Raw genomic sequence first — 24284 nt, 5'->3', positions numbered from 1 at the left:
TTCCATTTTAAAGCAAGAGGCTGGTTGTTGACTGAGAGCCAGGGCTCCTCAGATGTGAGGGGTGGTGGCTTTTTGTAGTTAGCAGCAAAGGAGAAGGCACTCTGTACGTGCTTGATGGCACTCCCACCTTTCCTACTTTCCATATTCCAGTGCTAAGAAATGGTGTTGAACCCTCAAGTCTAGGTCTGAACAATCTTGAACCTTGCCCACAAGGGTGTAAAACTTATCCAGCCCTCCCAGCCCAGTCGGGTCTCTTACTCTGTCATTGAACAAACAACTCTAAATCATTTCTACTGTATTTTTGAAATGAGAGATACTGTAGGGACCCCAAGTCTCTGACATATGGTGGATGACGGCTTCAGTTCCTCAGGATATGGAAAGATACACTGCACATACTCAGAGACACACATGAGGCACTCTGCAAAAGCTCAGAGGCACCCATTCACAACAGCTTCTCTTCCTTCCCAACAACTGAACGCAAGGATTTCAAAAGCGGTCTCTAGAGTGGAATCAAATTGATATCCGTCAGTTACTTCCATCAAAACCAACGGGGTGAACATTCCCCATCCCATCTTCCTGCCCTATCACTGCTCTCACCTTCACAGCGGGGTCCGTCCTTCACCGCCTGATAACCCACCAGGCATTGGCACTTGAATGATCCCAGTGTGTTCACGCACATCCCGTTGGCACAGAGAGACAAGTTCTCGCACTCGTTGATGTCTGAGGAGGCAGGAGAAGCACATCAGCTGTTTGTTTGATTTTCTCTGTAAACTGCTTTGTGAACTTTCCATTGAAAAACGGTATATAAATTCTGTTAATTAATAATAATAAATACTGTTAACTATCAGCAGCCCATCTTTGTTGTGTCTTTCACCCCTTACTAGGCCAAGATTTTGCCTGTGCTTTGTTCTGAACAGCACCTAGCATGTGACTGGTCTACCAATACCAGTTTTGCACTTGGAAGGAGTAGTGTGAAAGAGTAACTAATACCTATTTCTATCTCTCTAATTTGGGATGCAAGAGCTGGTGTGCAAGGGTACTAGAGGCCCAATCCTGTCCAACATTCCAGTGCTGATGTAGCCATGCCAATGGGGCACGTGCTGCATCCTGCAGGTCGGAGGAGGGGGGAATCACGGAGGCCTCCTCAAGGAAGGGGAACATCTGCTTCCTTAACTTCAGAGCTGCATTGCGGCTGCATCGATGCTGGAAAATTGGATAGGATTAGGCCCTGAGAGAAAAGCACTCTGTGAATGTTCAGAGGCACTCATTTATTTAGTTCATGCTATCCACAAAGTTCCAAACAACACAGTCCTGGAACGAGCTGGAATCCCTAGCATGTATGCACTGCTGAAACAGAGACGCCTGCGTTGGCTCGGTCATGTTGTGAGAATGGATGATGGCCGGATTCCAAAGGATCTCCTCTATGGAGAACTCGTGCAAGGAAAGCGTCCTACAGGTAGACCACAGCTGCGATACAAGGACATCTGCAAGAGGGATCTGAAGGCCTTAGGAGTGGACCTCAACAAGTGAGAAACCCTGGCCTCTGAGCGGCCCGCTTGGAGGCAGGCTGTGCAGCATGGCCTTTCCCAGTTTGAAGAGACACTTGGCCAGCAGTCTGAGGCAAAGAAGCAAAGAAGGAAGGCCCATAGCCAGGGAGACAGACCAGGGACAGACTGCACTTGCTCCCGGTGTGGAAGGGATTGTCACTCCCGAATCGGCCTTTTCAGCCACACTAGAAGCTGTTCCAGAACCACCATTTAGAGCGCGATACCAGAGTCTTTTGAGACTGAAGGTTGCCAACAGCTATGCACTGCATGGTGCTTTATGCAGAATGAAAAGACAGATTGCTGTTTGGAGGGCTTACCATTCAGATACTGGATTACATTCACAGCCCAGCTTGCCGCTGCACAGGGAGAAGCTGGTCTCTTGCTCAGTTTAGCATAAGTAAGGTGGCTTCAGTACATGCTCTGGGACCAAGATCATTGCTGAGCCATGAATTGAAAAGAGGGCCTCGGGCACTGACCTGCCATACATCAGAGTGAACAGAGAATTCCTGATCTATTCTGCTTGAAGAGAGTGATGTTCAGTGGTTAGATCATAATTTAGTTTAGAGCCAAGACTTCAGTGACTCTTTGTAGGCCGACTTCTGCTGCTCCTCTGCAGGCTCCTTCTTGCAATTGGTTGTGCTGCTGTGGGGCCACAGATTCTAAGCTGCAGGAGTCTCCTCCCACCAGACGGAGCTAAGGGGGCGGCAATTACCAGAGCAGCTGCGGAAATCAGGCGCCGGCGCAAATCCATCCCCACAGGAGCAGCGGAAGGAACCGGGGACGTTCTCACAGCGCCCGTGTTTGCAGACAGCGTCCTTGGAGCACTCGTCCACATCTGCAGAGAGAAGACTCAAGTGAGATCCCAGTTGCTGTGCCCCAAAGCACCAGTGGAGGGCTGGAGCTGGACAGGGTTGGAAGTCTCTCAAAAAATTCCACTGCAAGATAAGAGGGACACTTGTGAGATCATCCTAAATACCCCCCCCCCATCACCACAAGATGGGATGCCTGACATCTTACCATAACAGATGCCATTCTGGCCCCGGAAGCCTGGCTGGCAGGGGATGCATTTGTAGCTGCCGGGTCTGTTCTCACACCTTCCATCTGGGCAGGACCCGGGATCAAGGCACTCATCAATATCTGGGAAGGGGCAGGTTGAAGCAAACAAGGAGGGGGGAAGAATACCCACCCACAAGAGAACAAGTCATTTCAGAGCATGGTAAACCTAAGCAGTGCAGCCTGCAGCAGTTTCACTGAGCTACTAAGCTCATCCAGGATGCAGACTTCCAAGTCACACAAGGCTGTTTGCAGGCAGTCTCGTACTCTTACAAAGCAAATATCAGTACCTAACAATCAAGCAGAGACCATTTCCTGCCCTTATGTTCAACATACTGTAAAGGAGAGCAAAGGCAGACACCCATTTCGATGCTTGAGATGGCCGGATTCTGGAAGAGGGACACGGCTTCTTGATAACTAGCAGTTTTTCAAAAGAAAAACTCAAAGCAGGGCCCCCCTGTATTCTTTTTCTACACAGAAGTCTATGGCAATATTGAAGTGCTGCTGCCTTGTGGTCAAAAGGAGGTAGTGCAGGTTAGGCTGCCAAAGGCTATTATACCATTCTCTTCCTGCACATGCCTGATCTCATCTGATCTCATCTGAAGCTAAGCAGGGTCCGGCCTGGTTAGTACTTGGATGGGAGACCGCCTGGGAATACCGGGTGCTGTAGGCTTATACCATAGTCTTTTGAGACTGAAGGTTGCCAACCATTTTTGCAGGAGAGAGTCAACTTCCTGATAAAAAGCATGTTTTTCTATTGAAAAAAAATCAAAACAGGGGCACTATCCAAGGATTGCTTTCATCTATAAGGGGCTGCATTAGCATTAAAATGCATACCACTAATACCCCACATTTGGAACCCTCTTCCTGCAGATTCAAGTTACGTACAGAGACTGGCTGCAGCCCCATGGCAGCAAGGGAAAGCACTCTGCATACGCCTAGAGGTGCTCTTGCCGGGATGACCTCATTCCAGGACTGCGTCCTGGCTCAGAAACTATGCCTCGACTCTGAACAAGTGTTCAGAGCTATGCCCCGTTCCCTCCCCACACCATCCCCTGCTCTGTACCTTCACAGAAGGGCTGGTGGGAAGCTTTCAGCTGGTACCCCAGGTGACACTCGCACTTGTAGTGCCCGGGAAAGTTGATACAGGAGCCACCATCCCCGCAGACGTTGGGCTTGGCACATTCATCAATATCTGGGATGGGGGAGGGAAAAGCAATGAATGGCAGGGGGGACAGAACCCCACCCCACCCTCCACAGCACCTCTTACAATCCCAATCCCCGTTCATGTCTCACCCATGCAGGATCTCATGCCCTTCACAACCTTCAGCTGGTAGCCCCGGATGCAATGACAGTTGTAGGACCCTCCAGTGTTCATGCATACCCCCTTCCCACAAGGGTCGGTCTCGCACTCGTTCACATCTGGGAGGGGAGGTTGGAGCAAATCAGAAGGGGAGCCGCAGCTTCTCGCTCAGCACAAAAGCAACTGCTCCAAGGCCCCACTAGCCATCTGGCAGCTATTCCCTCCACCACATTTCTCTAACCATGTGGGTCAGGGGACAGTTGGTATGTGCTTGAGGAAGTATTGAGAGCACTGGTGGTGCCCTGAACTGCAAAACTCAACAGAGCAAGTCCTGATTTCCTGATCAACCCCTTAGCAAATATGCTGTATATTTGTGGTTCTCAAATTTTTTAGTACTGGGACCAGTTTTTAAAATGACAATTTTGGTTGGGACCCACCAGAAGTGATGTCATTAACCTGGAAGTGATGTCCTGTCTGGAAGAGACAGCATCAAGCAGGAAAATTTTTAACACTCCCATACAACAAAATCAAATCAAACTAATTTAGTAAATAAGTTTAAAAATTTATTTAAAATAAAGAAGAAGCCTCCTAACCCAAGCAGTTGCTGATCCGCTTAAAGAAAGGATCTCCTATCCACATTTACCTGGGAGGAAGCCCCATTGACTATCATTTTTAAAAAATATATACAGTACATAGTAGTCTATTAAAAGTACAGATCTGTAATATTTTCCAAAATACAGTCACATGTGGTACCAAAGTAGCATCCAGTTTAATAAATTAAAAATAAAATACACATTCAAATGAATGAAATGAATGGGGATTGAAATGAATGGGGATTCACCAGAAATTGACCACCTAGTAGGTCCTAACCCACAGTTTGAAAAATAATGTGCTAAAGAATAACCCCCAATATAAGGAAAGGACTGATGGACAACAGAGGACATTGTGTGAACCACCCACAGAGAATGTGCAAATAATGTAACTCAGTACCCTCTCTGTTAGCCCTGAGATGCACTGCAAACTCACATAAGCCACAGGTGTGTGCAATGCAGGAAGTTTGTTGCACTTAGAGAAAGAAAGTTTGCATATTCCAGGCAAAACCCTACTTGCCTACACAGTGCTTGTACTGGGGGTGGCGGCGGTAGCCTTGGTGACAGTGGCAGGTAAATCCCAGAGTCCCCGGGATGCATTCCCCATGGCCGCAGAAGTCCCGGTTCACTTTGCAGTTGTCCACCTCTGCGGAGAGAAAGAGCAAACCTAGCAGACCCCAGGCTCATGGGGCCCCGGAGGGCAACACCTTTCCGAAACAAACCTGTAGGCATGCCTGAGCAGCCTTGGGGAGCTTGCAAAGAGTCTTCTGAAAAGGTAAATTTCAAAGTGGAAAACCTGTAACATTTTGTGCAAATGTCCAATGGCTGGATTTTGAAATCTGTTCAACACAGGGGATGCCAGGAGGGGGGGGGAAGCAAAAGTGGAACAAGTAGCTCCCCCACCACCACTCCCATTCTTGAACCTCTGTGATAACCTGAAGGAAAAGTCGTTTTGACATGCTCAGAGCTTTTGTTCGTTCTCATCCACCAATCCATATAAAAAGGGTAGAAGAAGTTCCCCCACGTACTCTCTCGAGGATAGGAGCATTCCTGTTAAACAGGCCACTGTCAGAAATCTGTCTGACAGTGAGAGGGGGATTTGTCTGTCTGTCTGTCTGAGAGGGGGGCACACAATACCAAGTGTGCCCCCCCTCTGAAATGCACTCTACTCCTTCTGTGCCCTCACACCTATATTTTCCTGAGGTCTCTATTCCTTTCAAGTCCCGACTGATCTGCAAGCACACCAAGCGAAAAAGCCCTGCACAGAGTCACAAGTGGCACCTGTGGTTGGGGAATGTACCTGCCCCAGACAATCCACTCACCCCAGGACTCCCCCCGCTAGGCCCCTAGGCTAACTTGAAAGCATTTCTCACATGCTCAGAGTACTTTTCTCCATTACCAGCAATCTACAGATATCAGGAGAGGAAACTGAGCGCTTTCCACATGCGCTGCCTCCGACGCATCCTCGGCATCACCTGGCAGGACAAAGTTCCAAACAACACAGTCCTGGAACGAGCTGGAATCCCTAGCATGTATGCACTGCTGCCTGCGTTGGCTCGGTCATGTTGTGAGAATGGATGATGGCCGGATCCCAAAGGATCTCCTCTAATGAGAACTCGTGCAAGGAAAGCGCCCTACAGGTAGACCACAGCTGCGATACAAGGACAGCTGCAAGAGGGATCTGAAGGCCTTAGGAGTGGACCTCAACAAGTGGGAAACCCTGGCCTCTGAGCGGCCTGCTTGGAGGTAGGCTGTGCAGCATGGCCTTTCCCAGTTTGAAGAGACACTTGGCCAACAGTCTGAGGCTAAGCAAAGAAGGAAGGCCCACAGCCAGGGAGACACACCAGGGACAGACTGCACTTGCTCCTGGTGTGGAAGGGATTGTCACTCCTGAATTGGCCTTTTCAGCTACCCTAGACGCTGTTTCAGAACCACCTTTCAGAGCGCGATACCAGAGTCTTTCGAGACTGAAGGTTGCCAACAGCAACAGATATCAAGAGCACTGAAATATTTCCCATGCACCTCTTCCTGTTTACATCTTGAATGGAACACCAGCCCACCCTCATACCTCCCAACTTTCCAGACAAGCATCTAGGGGCTGCATCGGGCAGCTGGTGGCCTGTGCGACTGACGTCCCAGGCCCTCCAATTCCAAAGAGGCAACAGAAAAACAGGCATGGGGTGACCATCACCAACCGCTGACCCCCAGGGCAGAGCCTCACCTGCAGCCTGGGTGGGGAGCATGCCGAAGGCACTCACGTTCTTCTCCTCCGGTTGAAGCTCCACCACCGCTGGCGTTGTGGGCCTGATCATCACTTCTGCAAGCCAAAATGGGCACACAGTGACTGCCTGGAGAACTGACATTTTTGGAGAAAGCTCCTCAGGCTTGGCCTAAGACTTCCCGGCACCTGAGACAGCGGACCCAGTGCCTTCCCTCCACCACTCACCTGGCATCCTGCTTCTCCACTCACTCCCTGCCATCGAAGAGGAAGAGGGGGAGCAGAGTGGAAGGGCAGAGAGAGGTGGGCTAGAGTGTCAGCACAGAACAGGAAGTGTGAAGCAGAGGAGAGAGACGAGCTAGAGTGGCAGAAGAGAAGAGCAAGTGTGAGGAAAGAGCGTGGCAGGCTAGAGCATCAGAGCAGAAGTGGATGTGTGAAGGAGAGGAGAGTGGTAGGCAAGAGTGCTGGAAATGTTCTAGCCTCTACTCTCCCCTACTCCTAATTTCCTCTTCCTCTCTGCTCTGCTCCTCCTTTTCAAATCCAGCCAGAAGGGAGGCAGAGGTGGTGACTGCCTCAGATAGCCTCAAGCACAGGTTGGCACCCTCACTAGGAGCCCACATCCAACATTCTTGTCCACTTACCAGGACGAGGGCGTCCAAATGCAGGGGTGTTGATAAAGAAGGGTTCCACCGGCTGCTCCTCAGAGGTTGTCACATAGGCTGGCAACTGGAAACGGAGACAGAAGGAAGGACGACATTATAGGTCAAACTAGATCTGGGAACTGCCACCCTGAAGACTCATCTCCCCATCACCACCCCAGAGACAGGGGAGGGCAGCTGTCGGCGCCTCTGATCTTGACCAACGCAAGTATGTTTCAGTGCCCGGAGTGGGAAATCCAAATGACGCCTTCTTTGACACAGCATGCAGCCTGTGCAGGGGTCTCTGGCCCAAAGCCCCACTGAAACTGAGAGCTCTTCCCCAGCTGGGGGAGCACAGCGGTTCCAAGACTGAGTTGCCAAATGGGGCTTCCCCGGTTCAAATCTCACCTTTGCCTCCGACTCACCAACTGGCCCCTCCCTCCCAACCTTGGTCTTCCCCGTCTGCAAAATGGGACAACTTGGTTGTCCCAACAGTGCTGCTGTGAGGATAAAACATCGGCGTAATATATGCAAACAGTTTTGCACGCTCAGAAAACACTAAGCAGTGTTCTTCAGTGGAGTTTTGCAAGAGAAAATTCCCAGGAAGACGGGTCCCATTGGTCAGGTTCACCAGCTTCCCACTCTGCTGTTTTCCACGGCAGCACAGACCTGCCCCCTCCTTACAGCATTGCTGCCCCTGGTCCAAACCCCAACATCTCTGCTGACACTGCCTCTGCCACTAGATGGTTCACACTTGACCAAGTATTGCATTCTGGGTTTAGGCAGTCATTCCCTTTTTTTCCCTTCTCATCCCATCATAATTTCTTCCTCCTCCTCCCCAACGCAGCTCATCCAAGCACTTACCATTGGTGGAGACGTGGCTGCAAGACACAAGCCGAGAAAGAAAAGGTTGAGGTTAGAGATCTTGGGCCGGGGTGTGTGCATACACACATACATCCCTATTCTTGCAGAACCAGGGAGGGTTTACCAGGGTCAGCCCACGGCACCTGCCAAATGTTGCCCCCCTTCCCTGGTGACGTGCCAGCCTCTGCTTTTCCCACCCTGCATTGGACAAGGAAAAGGGGGATGGAGGGCAACTGTGGAGCATCTCCGGCACTCTAGCCCACCACTCTACTCTCCTCTTCCACACTCCCTCTTTCATTCTGTCCCCCTCTTCCTTTTCCAATCTAGTAGGTGGGAGGGAGTAGCAGCAAGTTTACTGCCGAGTAAAGAGGGCAAGCTCTTGGCATAGCAAGGCAGGGGGCGGAGTTGGTTGACATGCAGCCTCCAGGAATGGGAGGCCCTGGACCAGCCCTCCCACCCCGTGCCAGCAGGGACTGACCTTCTGGCTCCTGGGAGTCGCTCCCATCGGGCAGCTGGGTGGGCAGTTCTACACGCTGGTGCACCTGCTGCTGCTGCTGCTGGAAGTCTGGGGTGATATCTGGGTGGATCTGGAGTGTGAATTCGCTCTCCCCTTGGATGGTGAGGGTCTGGTGCGAGGTCAGGATGTGGTAGCCTTTTCCCGCAGGGCAGATCTCCCGGAAAGCAGCTGCCAGGATGGGGGTGGGGGGTGGGGGGGAAGCATGATCTGATTTTAAAGTTGCAACTGCGGTGACAACTCGAGCGTCAGCAGTGTGCTAGAAGCTGTACGGGATGCCAGGGATGCCAGGCAAGGAGAGACAGAAGAGCAGGGAGCTAGAGATAACAGAGTGAAAAAAACAGCAGGAGGGCAACAGCAGGATGGGAAGCAAAGAGCAGGGTAGAACAAGACCTCCTGGTGCCTGTACGATGTCTAAAATGCTGCCCCCCTTCCATGGCTTCTTGCCACATTAAATGCCACCTTCATTCCTACCACCTGCTGCTTCTACCAGTCCTCCTCCCACTCCCTGGATTTGAAAAGAGAGAAGGATGGAGCAGAAGTGTGGAGGAGAGGAGAGTGGTGGGCTAGAATGTCTGCAAGTCTCAGCCAGTCTCTGACACTCTAGCCACCCTACTCCTCCACATTTCCTCTGCCCCCATTTTTGAGCGTGGGAGAAAAAGTGGCAGTTCACCAGCAAAGGCCTTGCAGATGAGCAGGACCTGGAGCCAAATTGCAGGATAGGAGCAGGTAAGGTTTAGGAAAGGTTTTGTAGACAGTTCTTTGGGATATGAAGGAGTGGGTCAGGTGGAAGAGGTCAGTGCTGACAAACAGGAGCGGGGAGAGGCTGATCTGGGCAGGGCAGAGTTCAGGTCACGAAAGGGACAGATGACAGGCCCTCCCACTGCTCTCCACTCACCAGTCCCATCAGCTGGGCACCGCTCGCAGCTGGCACCCCAGGCCTTGCCCACACTACAGCAGCAAGTCTGACGGGTGAGTTTGGTGGACAACGGGTGCTGGCACTGATGTTCGGGGCTCACCAACCGGAAACACAAGCTCTTCTCGCCGGCCTTCTCAGCTGTCCCTCCCCCAGAGACAGAAGGAGAGGGGGGAAGCCTGGTCAGAGCATCACAGAACCTCCTGCCAAAAACATGAACTTTCCTCCCCAGTCAGAAATCATGGGGTTAAGTTCAAATCAGGGCACACAAGGGCTCAGCCCCAAAGGGGGTACAAGAAATAACAACAAAGGCAAAGGGAGACTCTGATCATATACAGAGCGTTGTGCATTGCTGAGTAATTTCACATGGGAAAAACCAGAGCTGTCTTACAGGAGAGCCTACCTTCTCAGGCCAAGCCCCCCACAGGTTCCCCTCCCCTGGCATTACGACCCCACTCAAACACCGATACTAAAATGCACTCACTGCCAATGGCGTGAAAGCGACATCATGGGGAGGAGAGGGCTCAAAGAGTGAGCAGCAAAGGAGGGAGATTCAGAACATCCCCCCCACCCCTAGTCAAAATACTTACGCACACAATGGGTGCGCGAAGGCCCCAGGACCTGCCCTGGCTTGCATGCGCAGCGGAAACTTCCCTGGGTGTTCAGGCACTCGCCACCCTGGCACACTCCGTGCATGACACACTCGTTGATGTCTGTGGGTGGAAAAGAGGCCGGACAGTAGCAGTGGGCAGGGGTGGGGTGACCAAGTCAGACTTAAGAACATAAGAACCTAAGAACAGCCCCACTGGATCAGCACATAGGCCCATCTAGTCCAGCTTCCTGTATCTCACAGCGGCCCACCAAATGCCCCAGGGAGCGCACCAGATAACAAGAGACCTGCAAGGCTTCCTGGGAATTGTAGTTAAGAACATAAGAACAACCCCACTGGATCAGGCCATAGGCCCATCTAGTCCAGCTTCCTGTATCTCACAGCGGCCCACCAAATGCCCCAGGGAGCACACCAGATAACAAGAGACCTGCAAGGCTTCCTGGGAATTGTAGTTAAGAACATAAGAACAGCCCCACTGGATCAGGCCATAGGCCCATCTAGTCCAGCTTCCTGTATCTCACAGCGGCCCACCAAATGCCCCAGGGAGCACACCAGATAACAAGAGACCTGCAAGGCTTCCTGGGAATTGTAGTTAAGAACATAAGAACAGCCCCACTGGATCAGGCCATAGGCCCATCTAGTCCAGCTTCCTGTATCTCACAGCGGCCCACCAAATGCCCCAGGGAGCACACCAGATAACAAGAGACCTGCAAGGCTTCCTGGGAATTGTAGTTAAGAACATAAGAACAACCCCACTGGATCAGGCCATAGGCCCATCTAGTCCAGCTTCCTGTATCTCACAGCGGCCCACCAAATGCCCCAGGGAGCACACCAGATAACAAGAGACCTGCAAGGCCTCCTGGGAATTGTAGTTAAGAACATAAGAACAGCCCCACTGGATCAGGCCATAGGCCCATCTAGTCCAGCTTCCTGTATCTCACAGCGGCCCACCAAATGCCCCAGGGAGCACACCAGATAACAAGAGACCTGCAAGGCTTCCTGGGAATTGTAGTTAAGAACATAAGAACAGCCCCACTGGATCAGGCCACAGGCCCATCTAGTCCAGCTTCCTGTATCTCACAGTGGCCCACCAAATGCCCCAGGGAGCACACCAGATAACAAAAGACCTGCAAGGCCTCCTGGGAATTGTAGTTAAGAACATAAGAACAGCCCCACTGGATCAGGCCATAGGCCCACCTAGTCCAGCTTCCTGCATCTCACAGCAGCCCACCAAATGCCCCAGGGAGCACATCAGACAACAAGAGACCTCATCCTGGTGCTCTCCCTTGCATCTGGCATTCTGACACAGCCCTGACTTAAAGCACACTCACACGCAATCCCCTAAGGACTACCTTCCATTCATTCTTGGAGTCATGGAAACATGTTGCCAAGGGGTCAACTCAGGCAGGGCTGGCCCATGCATGAGACTGACTGAGCTGCTCGCCTCAGGCGCTGCATCCCTGACTCCTGCTTAGCTACTCCTCCTTCCCCCCAGTGGAGGAGAGGTGAACGGTGGACCAGAGTGTCTTCTTCCTTCTTAATGCTCTCATGCTGTGTGCAAGTTCCACTTCACACCCTGTCACCCTCCAAACATGCACCAATGCTCTCTCTCTTGTACCCTGGCAGTGGGTGCTGTTCAGGCGCTTGTACCCTTGTGGACAGTCGCTCCCCTGCTCCCCCCGGATCGGGCCTGTCTTCTGCACTCCCAAGTCTGAAAGACAGGAAAAAACACACCTGAGAGTGTCACAAACATACATCGGGCTACACACTTTCCCAAGCAGTGGAAATATTTAGCCACCACCATAGGCAGGAGGTCTGGTCTAGAGGGTAGAGCCTCCATTTGCCTGAAGATAACATCCACAAGGTCGCCAGTTCGAGGCCACCGGCACCGTGCGACCTTGAAGCAGCTGACAAGCTGAGCCAAGTTATTCCATCTGCTCTGAGCGTGGGAGGATGGAGGCCAGAATGTGCGACCAGGTCAAGAAAGAAACATCTGAATGTTGTGGTTTCTTGAAAGATAGAAACCTTCTTTCAAATTGTAAAAATCCCTACGGGGATTTAAATTTGCCTGTCTATGTAAACCGCCTTGAATAAAGACCAAGAAAGGCGGTATATAAATACCTGTATTATTATTATTATTATTATTATTATTATTATTATTATTATTATTATTATATGCACTTTGCACAGGGCCAGGGTCAGTCTTGCCTATTTTTCAATGGCTTCATCTTGGACCTGAGCCCTGCCTCAAACTGAACCCAATATGGAGAGGTGTGTTGGCCAAGGGGGGCACTTGTCCTTGCAGAGAGGACAAAGGAAACAGAACAATTAAAGTTTTGTATTCTCAGGAGAAGGCCATTCAACACAGATCCCTCGCACACCTTTCCTTAGCACAAGGAAGGACTTTCAAGTGAAAAGTCTTTCTTGCCTTTCTGGCCTCTTGATTAGCATATATATAAAACATGCTTTGATTTTGCAACCAATAACATGCAAGGAGAAATATTTGCATTTTGAATGCATTTTGCAAAATACATTTTGACTTTGGCTGCAACGTCCTTCCTGTGTGTGTCTGAGTCCGGCCCAGCACCTCGAACCGATTGTGGAGAAAGAAGCTCTCAGATGCAGGGACGGAAGCAGCACCAATCCCTGCCCAGGGATGCCACAACCAAGACATGCTATCACCTGACTCTGTTTGAAAGAGCTTGTATGAAACCCTGGGAAGAGGCTGCCAGCCAGTGCTCGAGGACACTGAGCTATGTGGACCAAGGGCCTGACTCTGGCTGCAATCCTATCCTCACTTACCTGGGAGTAAGACTGACTGACTATAATAGGGCTTACTTCTAAGTATAGCACTGGTTCCCAACTTGTGGTCTGTGGAGCACAGGTGGTCCGTGAGACCCTGAGATGTGGTCCGCGAGGTCTCAGGAAAAAGAAAATCACTTTTGATCTCTTCCAGTGTTTTGCCATGCAAGCAATCTCCCATGGACCACCAAAGAGGGTGGAGAATGGAGTGCCCACGCTCACAACCACTGAAGTGTCAGCTGTGGCTGTGGGCAGGCCATTCTCCATCCTCTCTGATAATCCGTGGGAGGGCTAGGGAGATGGACCACCCAGAGAAAGTGGAGACCAGACTCTCCACTGCTACATGTTTCTACTGCTACTGCTACACAACGATTCAAATTTTTGCCCCAGTGGTCTGCGGGCTCCTAAAGGTTGGGAACCGCTGAAGTATAGGATTGGACTCTCTGCAATCCTATGCACACTTTCCTGGGAGTAAGTTCCATCGGACACAATGGAATTTACTTCTGAGGAGACATGGCTAGGATTGCACTGTCAGCCTGCTAAAGAGGGTGGGGGACAGAGGAAGAGGGGAGCTGATTCCCAGGACTGGAAGCTGCGGTGGGCAGACGACACAACCAAAGCCTTCCAATTCCTTGGCCTTCTACAAGAGAGCAGCCTGGAAAAGTAGCATCTAGAGAGCCAGGCTTTGGTGGAAAAGGAGGGGGGTTTGCTGCCAGGCAAGAGGCCAGATGTTACAGGAAGGGGGGGTTGTGATCACAGCATTCAGAGAGAAGGAAGAGCCGGAGAACAGCAACGCTGTAAAAAAAAAGAGGTGGGAAAACAGCCAAGATTATTTCACGACAGGCAGGCCCACAAGAGTGCTGCAGGGGGGAGAGGAGGGTTTGTTCAACATCCTCCACCCTTCCGACCGCCCGCCGACACTCTCCCAAATTGCACATGTGCAGTTGTGGAGGCCCCGCTGTGGCTGAGTCAGGAGTCTTTCTGGGGAAAAGTCCCCCCGTTGGTTCACAGAGGGCCCAGACTCCGCCTGGCTAGACCAGCCACCCAAGATGAGTAAGCCCCTGGTGATGGCGTGGGGAGCGAGGCCCCGTGATCTGCAGCCTGCCTTCACCACTACGGCTGTTCCAGGCAATATCAGCAAACAATCAGAGCCACTGGCTGCCCAGCGGAGCAAACTGGCAACCCATAGCAAGGTGGGGGCTGACCTGCTGCTGTTGCTGCAGCCTCAGGCAAGGAGGAAGCCCAGAGAGGCCAAGCGCATTCCAGGCAACGGCCAACACAAACAGACCCGGTCATCGCACAGACTGGAACATCCATTCAGTCAAGGCCTAGGTGGGGATGAACAAGAGCCGGCCCTCTAGCCCTACCTTGCCAAGGCCGGCAGCGTTCCACCACGCTGGCCCCACAACAACTCTGCTGGCAGCCACCACATCCCACACAAATGGATGTAAGCAAGATGCCTATCTCCTCTCTCTCTCTCTCTCTCTGACACACACACACACAGACACACAAGCGTTCCCCTATATTTTGCTTCCTGCAAAATTAGACCTGTCAAGGCCTCTGTTTTGGCCTCCTAACGAAGACTGACCCTTTCCTCAGCAAGGCAATCTGTGCACCTAATATTTGCACCACAGGCTGAAATCCAGCTGGTGAAGCATTTTGCTGGCATGGACATGCAGGGGTTAAAAAAAATCTTCACTGGTTTAAGGGTGAGGAAAACAGGATGCTGCCTTCTATTTTCAAACAGAGACTGGCAGCAGCTCCCCATGGTTTCTCTCCCAGCCCCCCTGCTGTGGATTGGGGCCTTCTGCATACAAAACCAGGGCACTTCCCCCTAAGTTTCTAACCATGAAGATGTTAACAGCCAGAGTGAGAACTGCAGCCCAGAGAGGATCCTGTTCTCCAGTTTAAAAAAAAATCACAGAGCCACGAAAAGGCTCTGGGAAGGGGGAGAAGGAATGTGACTTACACTGCAGGTGGGGGCATTTGTGACACTTGTTCTGCCCCCAGGAGGTTCCGATGCTCCCACAGCAGTCTTCTTGCTTGGTGAGACCGGGAAGAGGGTTGCTCCCACACTTGAGATGCCGACAAGAAGGACAAAGATTAGAGAGAAGCTCCACTAATGGGCGCCTCCAAAGGACACACATTTTCACTTGATTGTATCCAACACAATTCTCAGCTACTCCCAGCACTGAGCGGAAGAGGAAGTATGGAGGAGAAAAGCGAGGTGGGCTGGCCAACTGCCTCTCCCAAGTTTTCTCAACTCTATGGTCACTTTTCTTAGCGTCACCAGTGCTGAGGTTGATCGTCCCAACTCACCGACTGCTTGGGCAAGGTCTCCTGGAAGCAGCGTCCCAGAGGCTTCTGAGTGGGGGGCCTGTTGTACGCCAGTTTGGGGGCCGGGTGCTGGATCAGGTGCTGCTGGCTGCCTGGGCCCCCCCCTTCAGAGCTGAGGCTGTCGATCCGGTGGACTTGCACCGAGGCGTCTGGCGGGTGATGTACACGGACGTTAACCAATGGCTGGTGCATCTGAACTGCAGGACAAGAGATGAACGACTAGCAGCCAGCACTTCCAGTGACCTGCCAAATCCCAGATATGTTGGAAGGAGAGCTGCACTTGCTCAGAAGCAAGGCAGGTGCACTCTGCATATGTCCAAAGACACTCTTGTTTGGTGTCAGGTTTTTTTTTAATTAATATGGGGGCTCCAGCAAATCCCCAGCATCTGTGGCTCTTTCCTAAACAAGCAAAGCTCTGGAGTTGAAGACCTTCCTGATCTGGAAAAACCTTCCCTCTAGCCCCAAGTGCTATAGGAAGGAAGGATGTGGTTACTCTGCACATGCTCAGTGGTTCTCCTTTCCTCATTTATGGAAATGTGCTTCTGAACATGCTTTCTCCTTGTCATTAATTAGCCGCCACCAATGCTGCACATCTAGACTCCTGGCACCTCAATGCTCACAAGTTAAGCACCGATGCCAGGAATGAGAAGGCACTCTGCATGTGCTCAGAGGTCCTCATTTCATCACAAGTTTCCAGAACTGGTGCCTGGAATTCCAATTAGGTCCAAGTTGATGACCCTTCCCAACCTGCCATGCCTCCACCAGCACATGTTCCTGGTTCCCCCGCCCCCCCAAACCCCCAACTCAGGTACCTTCTGAAGAGTGTTGCCCAGTTCCCAGAGGAACCATGAAGGTGGAATGGCTGACAGTGCCCTTGGAGCCGGGTCCCGAGGGAGAGTCTCCGTGACTGTCTGAGATGAGCTGGACCGCGTACACAGCATGCTTGCTGGAGCCCGTCTCCACAGGGAGACCCTCATTTGAAACCCGGGACTGCTGACTCTGCCGCCCTGCTGGCACCTGGCAGAACCGGCCGGTGAATTCTGGTGGGCACAGACAGTGATTCCCAGAGGTGCACTGGCCACCGTTCATGCAGGGCAGAGGACAGACCACTGCAGGCAGAGGAAAAGAGAAAGAAGCGGAGAGGGGGTGTGAATTGACGCCGCACCAGAGACCCCCCAAATCAAGTCTTCAGTCCCTCTATGACAAAGCCAGGATTGGGGCCAGCCCATTTGCAACCCCTACTGAAGCGGCTGCCTCAGGCGGCAGTTGGGCAGGGGGGGCTTGACCTGTCACCTCTTCCCATTTCCTGGATTCAAAAAGGACAAGGGTGATGGTTGGCTCGGTCATGTTGTGAGAATGGATGATAGCCGGATCCCAAAGGATCTCCTCTATGGAGAACTTGTGCAAGGAAAGCGCCCTACAGGTAGACCACAGCTGCGATACAAGGACATCTGCAAGAGGGATCTGAAGGCCTTAGGAGTGGACCTCAACAGGTGGGAAACCCTGGCCTCTGAGCGGCCCGCTTGGAGGCAGGCTGTGCAGCATGGCCTTTCCCAGTTTGAAGAGACACTTGGCCAACAGTCTGAGGCAAAGAGGCAAAGAAGGAAGGCCCATAGCCAGGGAGACAGACCAGGGACAGACTGCACTTGCTCCCGGTGTGGAAGGGACTGTCACTCCCGAATTGGCCTTTTCAGCCACACTAGACGCTGTGCCAGAACCACCATCCAGAGCGCGATACCAGAGTCTTCCAAGACTGAAGGTTGCCAACAATATATGATGGTGCAGAAGAGGAAGTGTGGAAGAAAGGCCCATTTGGTGGGCCAGAGTGCCAGAGACGCTGGTTTGCTTGGCCAGAGATGCTCTTTGAGCCTGCCGCTCCCTTCTCTGGGCTTCTTCTCCCCTGTTTCCTAGGACACCACTCTCCTCCGCTTCCAGACCACCTTCATCCACCCACTGGCCTCTCTGCATCCTCTCCTCCACACTTCCTCTTCTGCTAGATCTCCCTCTCCCTTTCCCAGTCCAGGGACTGGGAGGAGCAGAGGCTGGCACATCACCAGATGTGATGTGTGGGAAGCATCTGGCAAGCCGCCTTGGGCGTCGGGAGGTTTTGGGCAGGCTTGGTTGTACCTCCTGTGCCAACCCCGTGTCCAGGCTGGGAAAAGCAGCCCAGAGGGGCGGTTCAATCCCCTCTTTCATTCTGTGTTTTTAATGAAAACAGAGGCTGCCCCAGCATCTGGCTGCTTTCAAAGGCACTTCTCCAGCCACTTCTCCTGCGGGTGACACTGCCATCTCCCTTTTCTTCCAGAGGACGAACCTGTTGGACAAACAGCTCCCAGGCAGGGAGGGACGGAGGCTGCAGAGCTCCTATTGACTGCGCTGGCTGGCGGCCCCCACTTACAACAACACTGCCTGGCCTATTTGGAGAGTCCCAACCCGACGCTGAGTCAGCAGCCAGGAAGTTAGCAAAAACACCCCCCCTTGGGCACCAAGGCCTCTCACCAGGCATCTGTCACCAGCTTGCAGGTCGCTCTGGCCCAAGCACCAAAAAACACAAACCAGAAAAGGGCACCGAGCCGAGCCACGTCAGAGCCAGTGAACTGGGGAAGGCTTGGCCGTGTGTGTGTGTGTGTGTGTGTGTGTGTGTGTGTCTTCCTCTCCCTGGAGGGTGTGTAGACATTCCTTGGCCTCCTGGGCCAAGGTAGGCACACCTGCTGCCACACCTCAGGGCCAAGGAATGCCGGGGGCGTCAGACAGGAATCGGGCGGGCAGAGAGGAAGGTTTTGAACCCGAGGCCGTATTTCGGTCATCAAAAAGTAGCGGGTGGCCACTGTTTGGAAAACTCCCCAAGCCACAGATGGGCCAATTAGGAAAATCCCCCAATCCAGAGCTTGACCCCAGGTTGCCTACCCAGGTTTGCTGCCTCCAGTCCTCATCTGTCTGAGCTGCAGTTGGACTCCACCTGCAGCCAATCTCAGCTCTATGCACAGACTTTTTCTAAAGACAGCTCACACATCCGGCTGTGAGCCCCTAAGCCACACACCTGTGCACGGGTGAATCTGTCCTGAGAAATACAGGTTGACTGAAAGCATTTCACAATTGAGCACAAAAAATGATTATTCTATTGCCTTTCTCATAGAAAGCTGACTTGTGTCAAAAAGACATTGTTTTAACCGAAGAAGAGCTTGGATGGATCAGGCCCAAGGTCTCACCATACCAGCATTCCATTGCTCCGCTACAGCCAACTGGATGCCTCCAGAAAGGGGGAAACAAAGGGGGACGCAAATATTCCTCTCCCACCACTGACCCCCTGCAACTGGCATTCTGAGCTGGACTTCCTCTGAATCTGGAGGTTCCCTGCAGCCATCACTAGTTGCTCTCAACAGATTTGACCTCCGTGACTTTGCCCAAACCCCTTCCAAAGCCACCCAAGCCAGTGACCATCACCACATCCTGTGGCAGGGAGTTCCACAAATTAGTCCTTCTTTTCAGCCATTCTAAATCTTCCGCCAATCTGTTTCATTGAATGACCTCCTGGTTCTAGTGTTGTGAGGGAGGGAGAACAATCTCTCTCCCCCACAGACACACATACCATGCATCATTTTAGAATCTTTAATTCCCCCCCCCCCCGCCCAGCAACCACTTTTCTTTCTAAGTTCAAACACCCTGAACTTGTGGCCTCTTCTAAGGGACGTGTTTCATTTTGGCTCTCCACTCCTGCCCCTTTCCCAGCTCTCCAGGCTTATCCTTTATGAGCTGCGATCCCCATTTTCGTTCCCCTACAAACAGCAATTCCAGCTAGGAATTTGGAGATGCAAAAGTTGGGGTAGGGAATTGAATGCTGGGGGCTCAGGGCAGAAGACAAGGGCCGTGAGCGCCTTCTTGCCCTTGCGTCCTTCCCCAAGCTACAAAGTCAACAAATCCTGCGGGTTTTCTTCAGTACTGGGAAGCATCTTGAATTTTAACGTGCAAAAAACAGTACTGCGGACTGTTGGAGGAAGAAGAGAGGTGTCCTGGCCTGGAACCAACACAGGACAGGCCCGACTTGGAATCTTGGCTCTCTGCACGTTCCCAGAGGCCGCACCTCTTCAGCTCCTGGCTAGCAAGACAGACTTCCAAGCCAAAGTTCCGCCTCCGAATTCCTTTAGATGAAGGGACACTAACCAACGCCCCCCTCCCTCCCCATCCACTTCCATGCACTGCAACAGCCAGGAAAAAATCCTTCATTGGAGACCCCACTCCCCAGTTTTTCGATTTAAAATGCAGAATTGGCAGTCACGTTTCAGTCCAGCTGGTAAAGACATCTAGGCAGCAAAAGAACACGCAAAGGAGAAAGAGACCTGCCAAGAGGACCCACTCTCAGTTTCTGTACCTCATAGATACTATTGCTATGCAGCATCTAAGTTTGCCAGTGCATGTTTACCCAGAAGAAAAGCACTGCTGATGCTGGTTCACTGGGTGCCCTGGGAAAGACCTACAACTGGGTCTTTCCCATGGCACCCGCCACCGCCTGCCCCTTGATGGCACATTGGATACTACTGCAGCTGCTGGTACTGAGTCTTCAGAGGTACAATCCAGCCAAGTGGCCCCTATGACATAGGTGGGTCTTTGGTCAGAGCCTATCTTGCCTGGCCCCTGATACCACCTGGTAAACGAGAGTACAATGAGACTTACTCTCAACGTGTTTAGGGCTGCAGCCTTAAAATGTTCAGAGCCCATGACATTTGTGGGGGTGACATTGGCAGATGGTTGAGCCCCTTGTCCCTTCCCAGTGCAGGCCTTTAGGCCAGGTACAGACTGCTCCCTCTAAGGCAGAGACCCGTCCCATACCAGGCCTCTTTGCTGTGCCTACAGCCCTGCCTCTTTGCACATGCTCAGGAGGCTTGTTCTCAGCCTCCCAGGAATGGTGTACCGCAGTTAGCCAATTCACCACCAGAGTAAGTTCCTGGTAAGTCCAGGGTCAGGTGACATGATTCCACAACCCTCATGGCCACTCTGTAAGGCAGGAAAGTTCACGGCCGAACCCAAATGTGAGCTAGGGATTTTGTGAGTACACAGAAGCTCTTAGCCAAGATGCTAGTCCTCAGTCCCCCTTCCTTCAGGGGACCACCCTTCAGGATGTCTGATGCATGCTACTGTAGCTTGAAAGGCTTATAGACCTGTTGAGTAAGACCCTTTGGTCCAGCTAGTTGAGCACTGTCAAGCTCTGACTGGCAGCAGGTCTCCAGGGTTTCAGACAGCCCTACCTGGAGATACTGCCAGGGTTTAAATCAGGGACCTTCTCCATGGCTACGGACCCATCCCCAAAACTAACAGATGTGTTTCATGCATCATGATGAACACGGCCTGTTGTTATTTATGGAGTCGAAGACCCCATTGGCTCAGGATAACAGACACTGGCTGGCGGCAGCAGTAGCATTCCAGAGAGGAGAGACAGGCTAGAGGAGAAACCACTTAATCCAGGGACTCTTTGCATCCCCCTTGACTACCTAGAAGTGACAAAAAATACTCTGCATGCTCTCAGGGGCACACTGTTCAGGTGACAAACTGGCTTAACAGTCCAGCGAAGGACACAATCCTAACCCACTTTCCAGCACCGACATAAGGGCAGTGCAACTCCGAGGTAAAGGAACAAACATTGCCTAACCTTGAGGAGGCCTCCGTGACTGCCCCCAACTGCAGGATGCAGCACATGCCCCACTGGCACAGCTATGCCAGTGCTGGAAAGTGGGTTAGGATTGCACCCCAAAAGAATGAGTGTCAAATTAGGCTTTCCCTGGTTCAGATCTTGCTTTTGCCATGAATTCCACCCAGGCGACTTTAAGGAAGCCCTTTCCCCTTAGCCTCAGTCTCCCCCATCTGCAATATGGGGATAATAATATTCACCTTATAAGTCTGCTGACTGAGTTACATCAATACACAATAAGCTCTTTGCATGCTCAGGCATCTACTGTACAAGATACATAAGATAAACCTTATGAATCAAGACGAGAAAGAGATTCTGGGACTGAGCTCTCAAATTAAAAAGCAAAAAGCCGGCCCATTTGGGTCTGTATTACTGGTCCCTTCTGATAACTGGCCTTGCAAGATCAAAGCTCCCCCAACTCAGCTATAAGTTTGCTCAATAAAATAAGCAACAAGGGTCACAGAGGAACCGCATACATTTCACGGAGGAAGGTCAGGATAATAACACACTCATGTCTAACTAGTCTTGCATTTGTACCCAAGGACTGCCTTCCCCCTTCTCATTCCTCCCTGACGTGGCAGCGTCCAGTGTAGCGCAGAAGCTTACAGTCCCAGCTGCACAGCCCAGCAGGTAAAAGGGATCATATATGAATGACCTGGGGCATTTGGTGGGCCATTTGGTCGGGCATTTGGTGAGATACAGGAAGCTGGACTAGATGGGCCTTGGGCCTGATCCAGCGGGGCTCTTCTTAGGTTCTTATGAACCCCAGGCTTGCATTTTAATAAGCAGTACTGTGGCTTCCACCGAAAGCAGACTTGGTGGAAGCGAGTGCCGATTCTGGGGCGGAGGCATTTGTGGGCTCTGGATCAAGCCCCTTCCCAACAATTTTGGCTCGGGACTTCACTTCTGTCAAGGCTCCCGGGGGTGCTGCGCAGAAGACTTGGGAAGCCTGTGGATTGGCATGGCGTGCCTTTGGTTGGCTAACGGTTCTGCCGCAGCTCCAAGGCCCCAGGAGACAGGCCGGGACATGAGGTAAGCTTTTCCGCCAGCCAAAGGCAGTTGAGAGGGAGGGATAGACTCGTAGGGAGGGCGAGGGAGGCCCGCTGGCACGGCCTGTGTTGTTATCTGAAAACAGCCCATAAAGCTCAGCTGTCGCGAGTGGGGAAGGCCCATGGCGGCCAAACCAAGCGGGCAAAAGTACAACCCAAATGATGAACACCACCACTGCGGTGCCTGCCATGTCCTGAGTTCAAATCCCGCCACAGTATTTCCTGGGTCGGCCTGTGAGGCCGCTGCTTTTCCACGGTCTGGTCTACCCTGCAGGGTTGTTGGGAGGGGGGAGAAGGGGGAGGAGCCACACGCAGCACCCGGGCTGAGCTCCTGGGGGAGAGGCTGGCTGGGAGCAACAGGCAGGCGGGCGCACAGAAGTCCGTCCGGACCGGGGATGTGCCAGCCCGCGGCGGCCGAGCTCGGCGCCCCCGAAGGGCCCTCTGCGCCGGGGCGGCGCGCCCGGCAGCTCCCGGGAAGGGGTGGCTGCGCCCCCGGGGTACTCCCTGGCGGGGGGGCTGTGGGGGTCCCGGGCTCACCCACGCGGAAGCCGGAGCCGGTGAGGGTGTCTGCGGCGCGGCCGTTCTCGCCGATGAGGGTCATGTTGCTGCCCGGCCGGCAGCGGTCCCTGCAGTGGCCCTTGACGCAGGTGCGCCTGCAGACCAGCGGCGCGAAGACCACCTTGAAGCGCTCCCGCGCCCGGGTCAGCGCCAGCGCCGCGCGCTCCGGGGGGGGTCCCGGCGAGGGCGCGCCCCGCGGCCAGCCCGGCGCCAGCAGCAGCAGCAGCAGCAGCGCCAGCGGCATCGCGCTCTCGGCGGGCGGGCGGCCGGGCGGCCGGGCGGGCGCAGCAGCGGAGCGGGCGGGGGCGCCTCTGCGCGGAGCTCCTGCGCCGCCCGCCCCGCGCAGCCACTCTCGGGGGCAGGGAGCGGGCGCGCCGCCAGCACGGCCCGGCGCGGCGGGAGGGGGAGGCGGCCCGCGGACGGCGCAGGCGGACGCCAGGGGGCGCGGGCGGGCCGGGCAGGCGCAGGACGGACCCTCCAGTCGCCCGGCCGGCCGCGCCAGCGCTCTTCGGAGCCCTGCGGAACTCCCCGCCGCAGGACGCGGGCCGACGGATGGCCCGGGCGCCTCCTTAAGGGGGCTGCGCACGTTTCCGTCCCACGAGCCCCGAAGGCGGGCGCCGGGACCGGGTCTCGGGTGCTCCTCCAGCGCCCGGCGGGCCTCTGCGATGCGGGAAGGCGGGCGGGCGCGCCCCTGGCCTCGTCCAGCAGGGCTCGCCTCCAGGGGCTGAAGTCCCGCCTGAAACAGCATCCCTGACAGGTGGGCCTCCGGCTGACCCTCTGAGAAGGAAGAGTCCCCTCCCCTCCGCTGTGCCAGGCAAGGCACCCCAGTGCAGGACAGGACCGCAGCATCACTAAGAGGCAGTGAAGGAGGCCAGGGCATCTAGTCCAACCCCGCCTGAAACAGCATCCCTGACAGGTGGGCCTCCGGCTGACCCTCTGAGAAGGAAGAGTCCCCTCCCCTCCGCTGTGCCAGGCAAGGCACCCCAGTGCAGGACAGGACCGCAGCATCACTAAGAGGCAGTGAAGGAGGCCAGGGCATCTAGTCCAACCCCGCCTGAAACAGCATCCCTGACAGGTGGGCCTCCGGCCGCTGCCTGGGACTCTCCGAGAAGGGAGAGACCCCCTCCCTCTGCCACGCCAAGCAAGGCGCCCCCAGTGCCAGGCAGGACAACATTCTTCCTGCAGCCCCTCAGTTCTCGTCCTGCCCATGGGGGGACTGCAGAGCGACTGCTGCATTCCCTCTTTCAAGGGACACCCTTCAGGGAAAGGTCAATGACCCCTTATCCAGCGATTTTCAACCATTGTGCCATGGCACACTGGTGTGCCACAGATAGTCCCCAGGCGTGCCCCAGGAGTTTGAGGGAGGGTCATTTCTTACAGGGTCATTTCTTCTACAGGGCGCCCCACAGCATAACACAGAGGCAGTGAAGGTTCAGCCCAGGCTCAAACAGCATTCCTGACAGGTGGCCTGGGCCTCCGGGAGGAATTTTATCAGGGGGTACAAAGTTTCTTTTGGGCCCCCTCCCAAGAGGGAGGGGAGGGGAGGGGTAAAACAGAGTGGAGGGCGGGTGGTGATGGGGATTGGCAGAGCAGGGGGTAAAA

General features: G+C 53.5%; 1 protein-coding gene across 1 annotated transcript in view; it reads right to left on the bottom strand.

Moving 5' to 3' along the window:
• LTBP3 (latent transforming growth factor beta binding protein 3) overlaps positions 1 to 22877 on the bottom strand; it is a 31005-nt gene extending 8128 nt beyond the window's left edge. The window contains exons 1-17 of the mRNA XM_066610158.1: positions 22662 to 22877; positions 16205 to 16501; positions 15375 to 15589; positions 15025 to 15130; positions 11872 to 11964; positions 10234 to 10356; positions 9626 to 9784; positions 8692 to 8898; positions 8214 to 8230; positions 7353 to 7437; positions 6715 to 6810; positions 5014 to 5139; positions 3897 to 4022; positions 3667 to 3795; positions 2565 to 2684; positions 2260 to 2382; positions 598 to 720 (exon numbers count right to left, since the gene is read on the bottom strand). Coding sequence (XP_066466255.1) covers positions 598 to 720; positions 2260 to 2382; positions 2565 to 2684; positions 3667 to 3795; positions 3897 to 4022; positions 5014 to 5139; positions 6715 to 6810; positions 7353 to 7437; positions 8214 to 8230; positions 8692 to 8898; positions 9626 to 9784; positions 10234 to 10356; positions 11872 to 11964; positions 15025 to 15130; positions 15375 to 15589; positions 16205 to 16501; positions 22662 to 22725 — 2209 coding nt within the window. The 5' untranslated portion in view covers positions 22726 to 22877. The remainder of the gene's footprint in view (positions 1 to 597; positions 721 to 2259; positions 2383 to 2564; positions 2685 to 3666; positions 3796 to 3896; positions 4023 to 5013; positions 5140 to 6714; positions 6811 to 7352; positions 7438 to 8213; positions 8231 to 8691; positions 8899 to 9625; positions 9785 to 10233; positions 10357 to 11871; positions 11965 to 15024; positions 15131 to 15374; positions 15590 to 16204; positions 16502 to 22661) is intronic.
• Between the last annotated feature and the right edge of the window lie 1407 nt (positions 22878 to 24284).

Source organism: Tiliqua scincoides, chromosome 15 (genome assembly GCF_035046505.1).
Source record: "Tiliqua scincoides isolate rTilSci1 chromosome 15, rTilSci1.hap2, whole genome shotgun sequence".
In the NCBI taxonomy this organism is placed as follows: domain Eukaryota; kingdom Metazoa; phylum Chordata; class Lepidosauria; order Squamata; family Scincidae; genus Tiliqua; species Tiliqua scincoides.
Note: the sequence above shows the minus strand (reverse complement) of the source record. Positions and strands in the feature narration are given on the sequence as shown.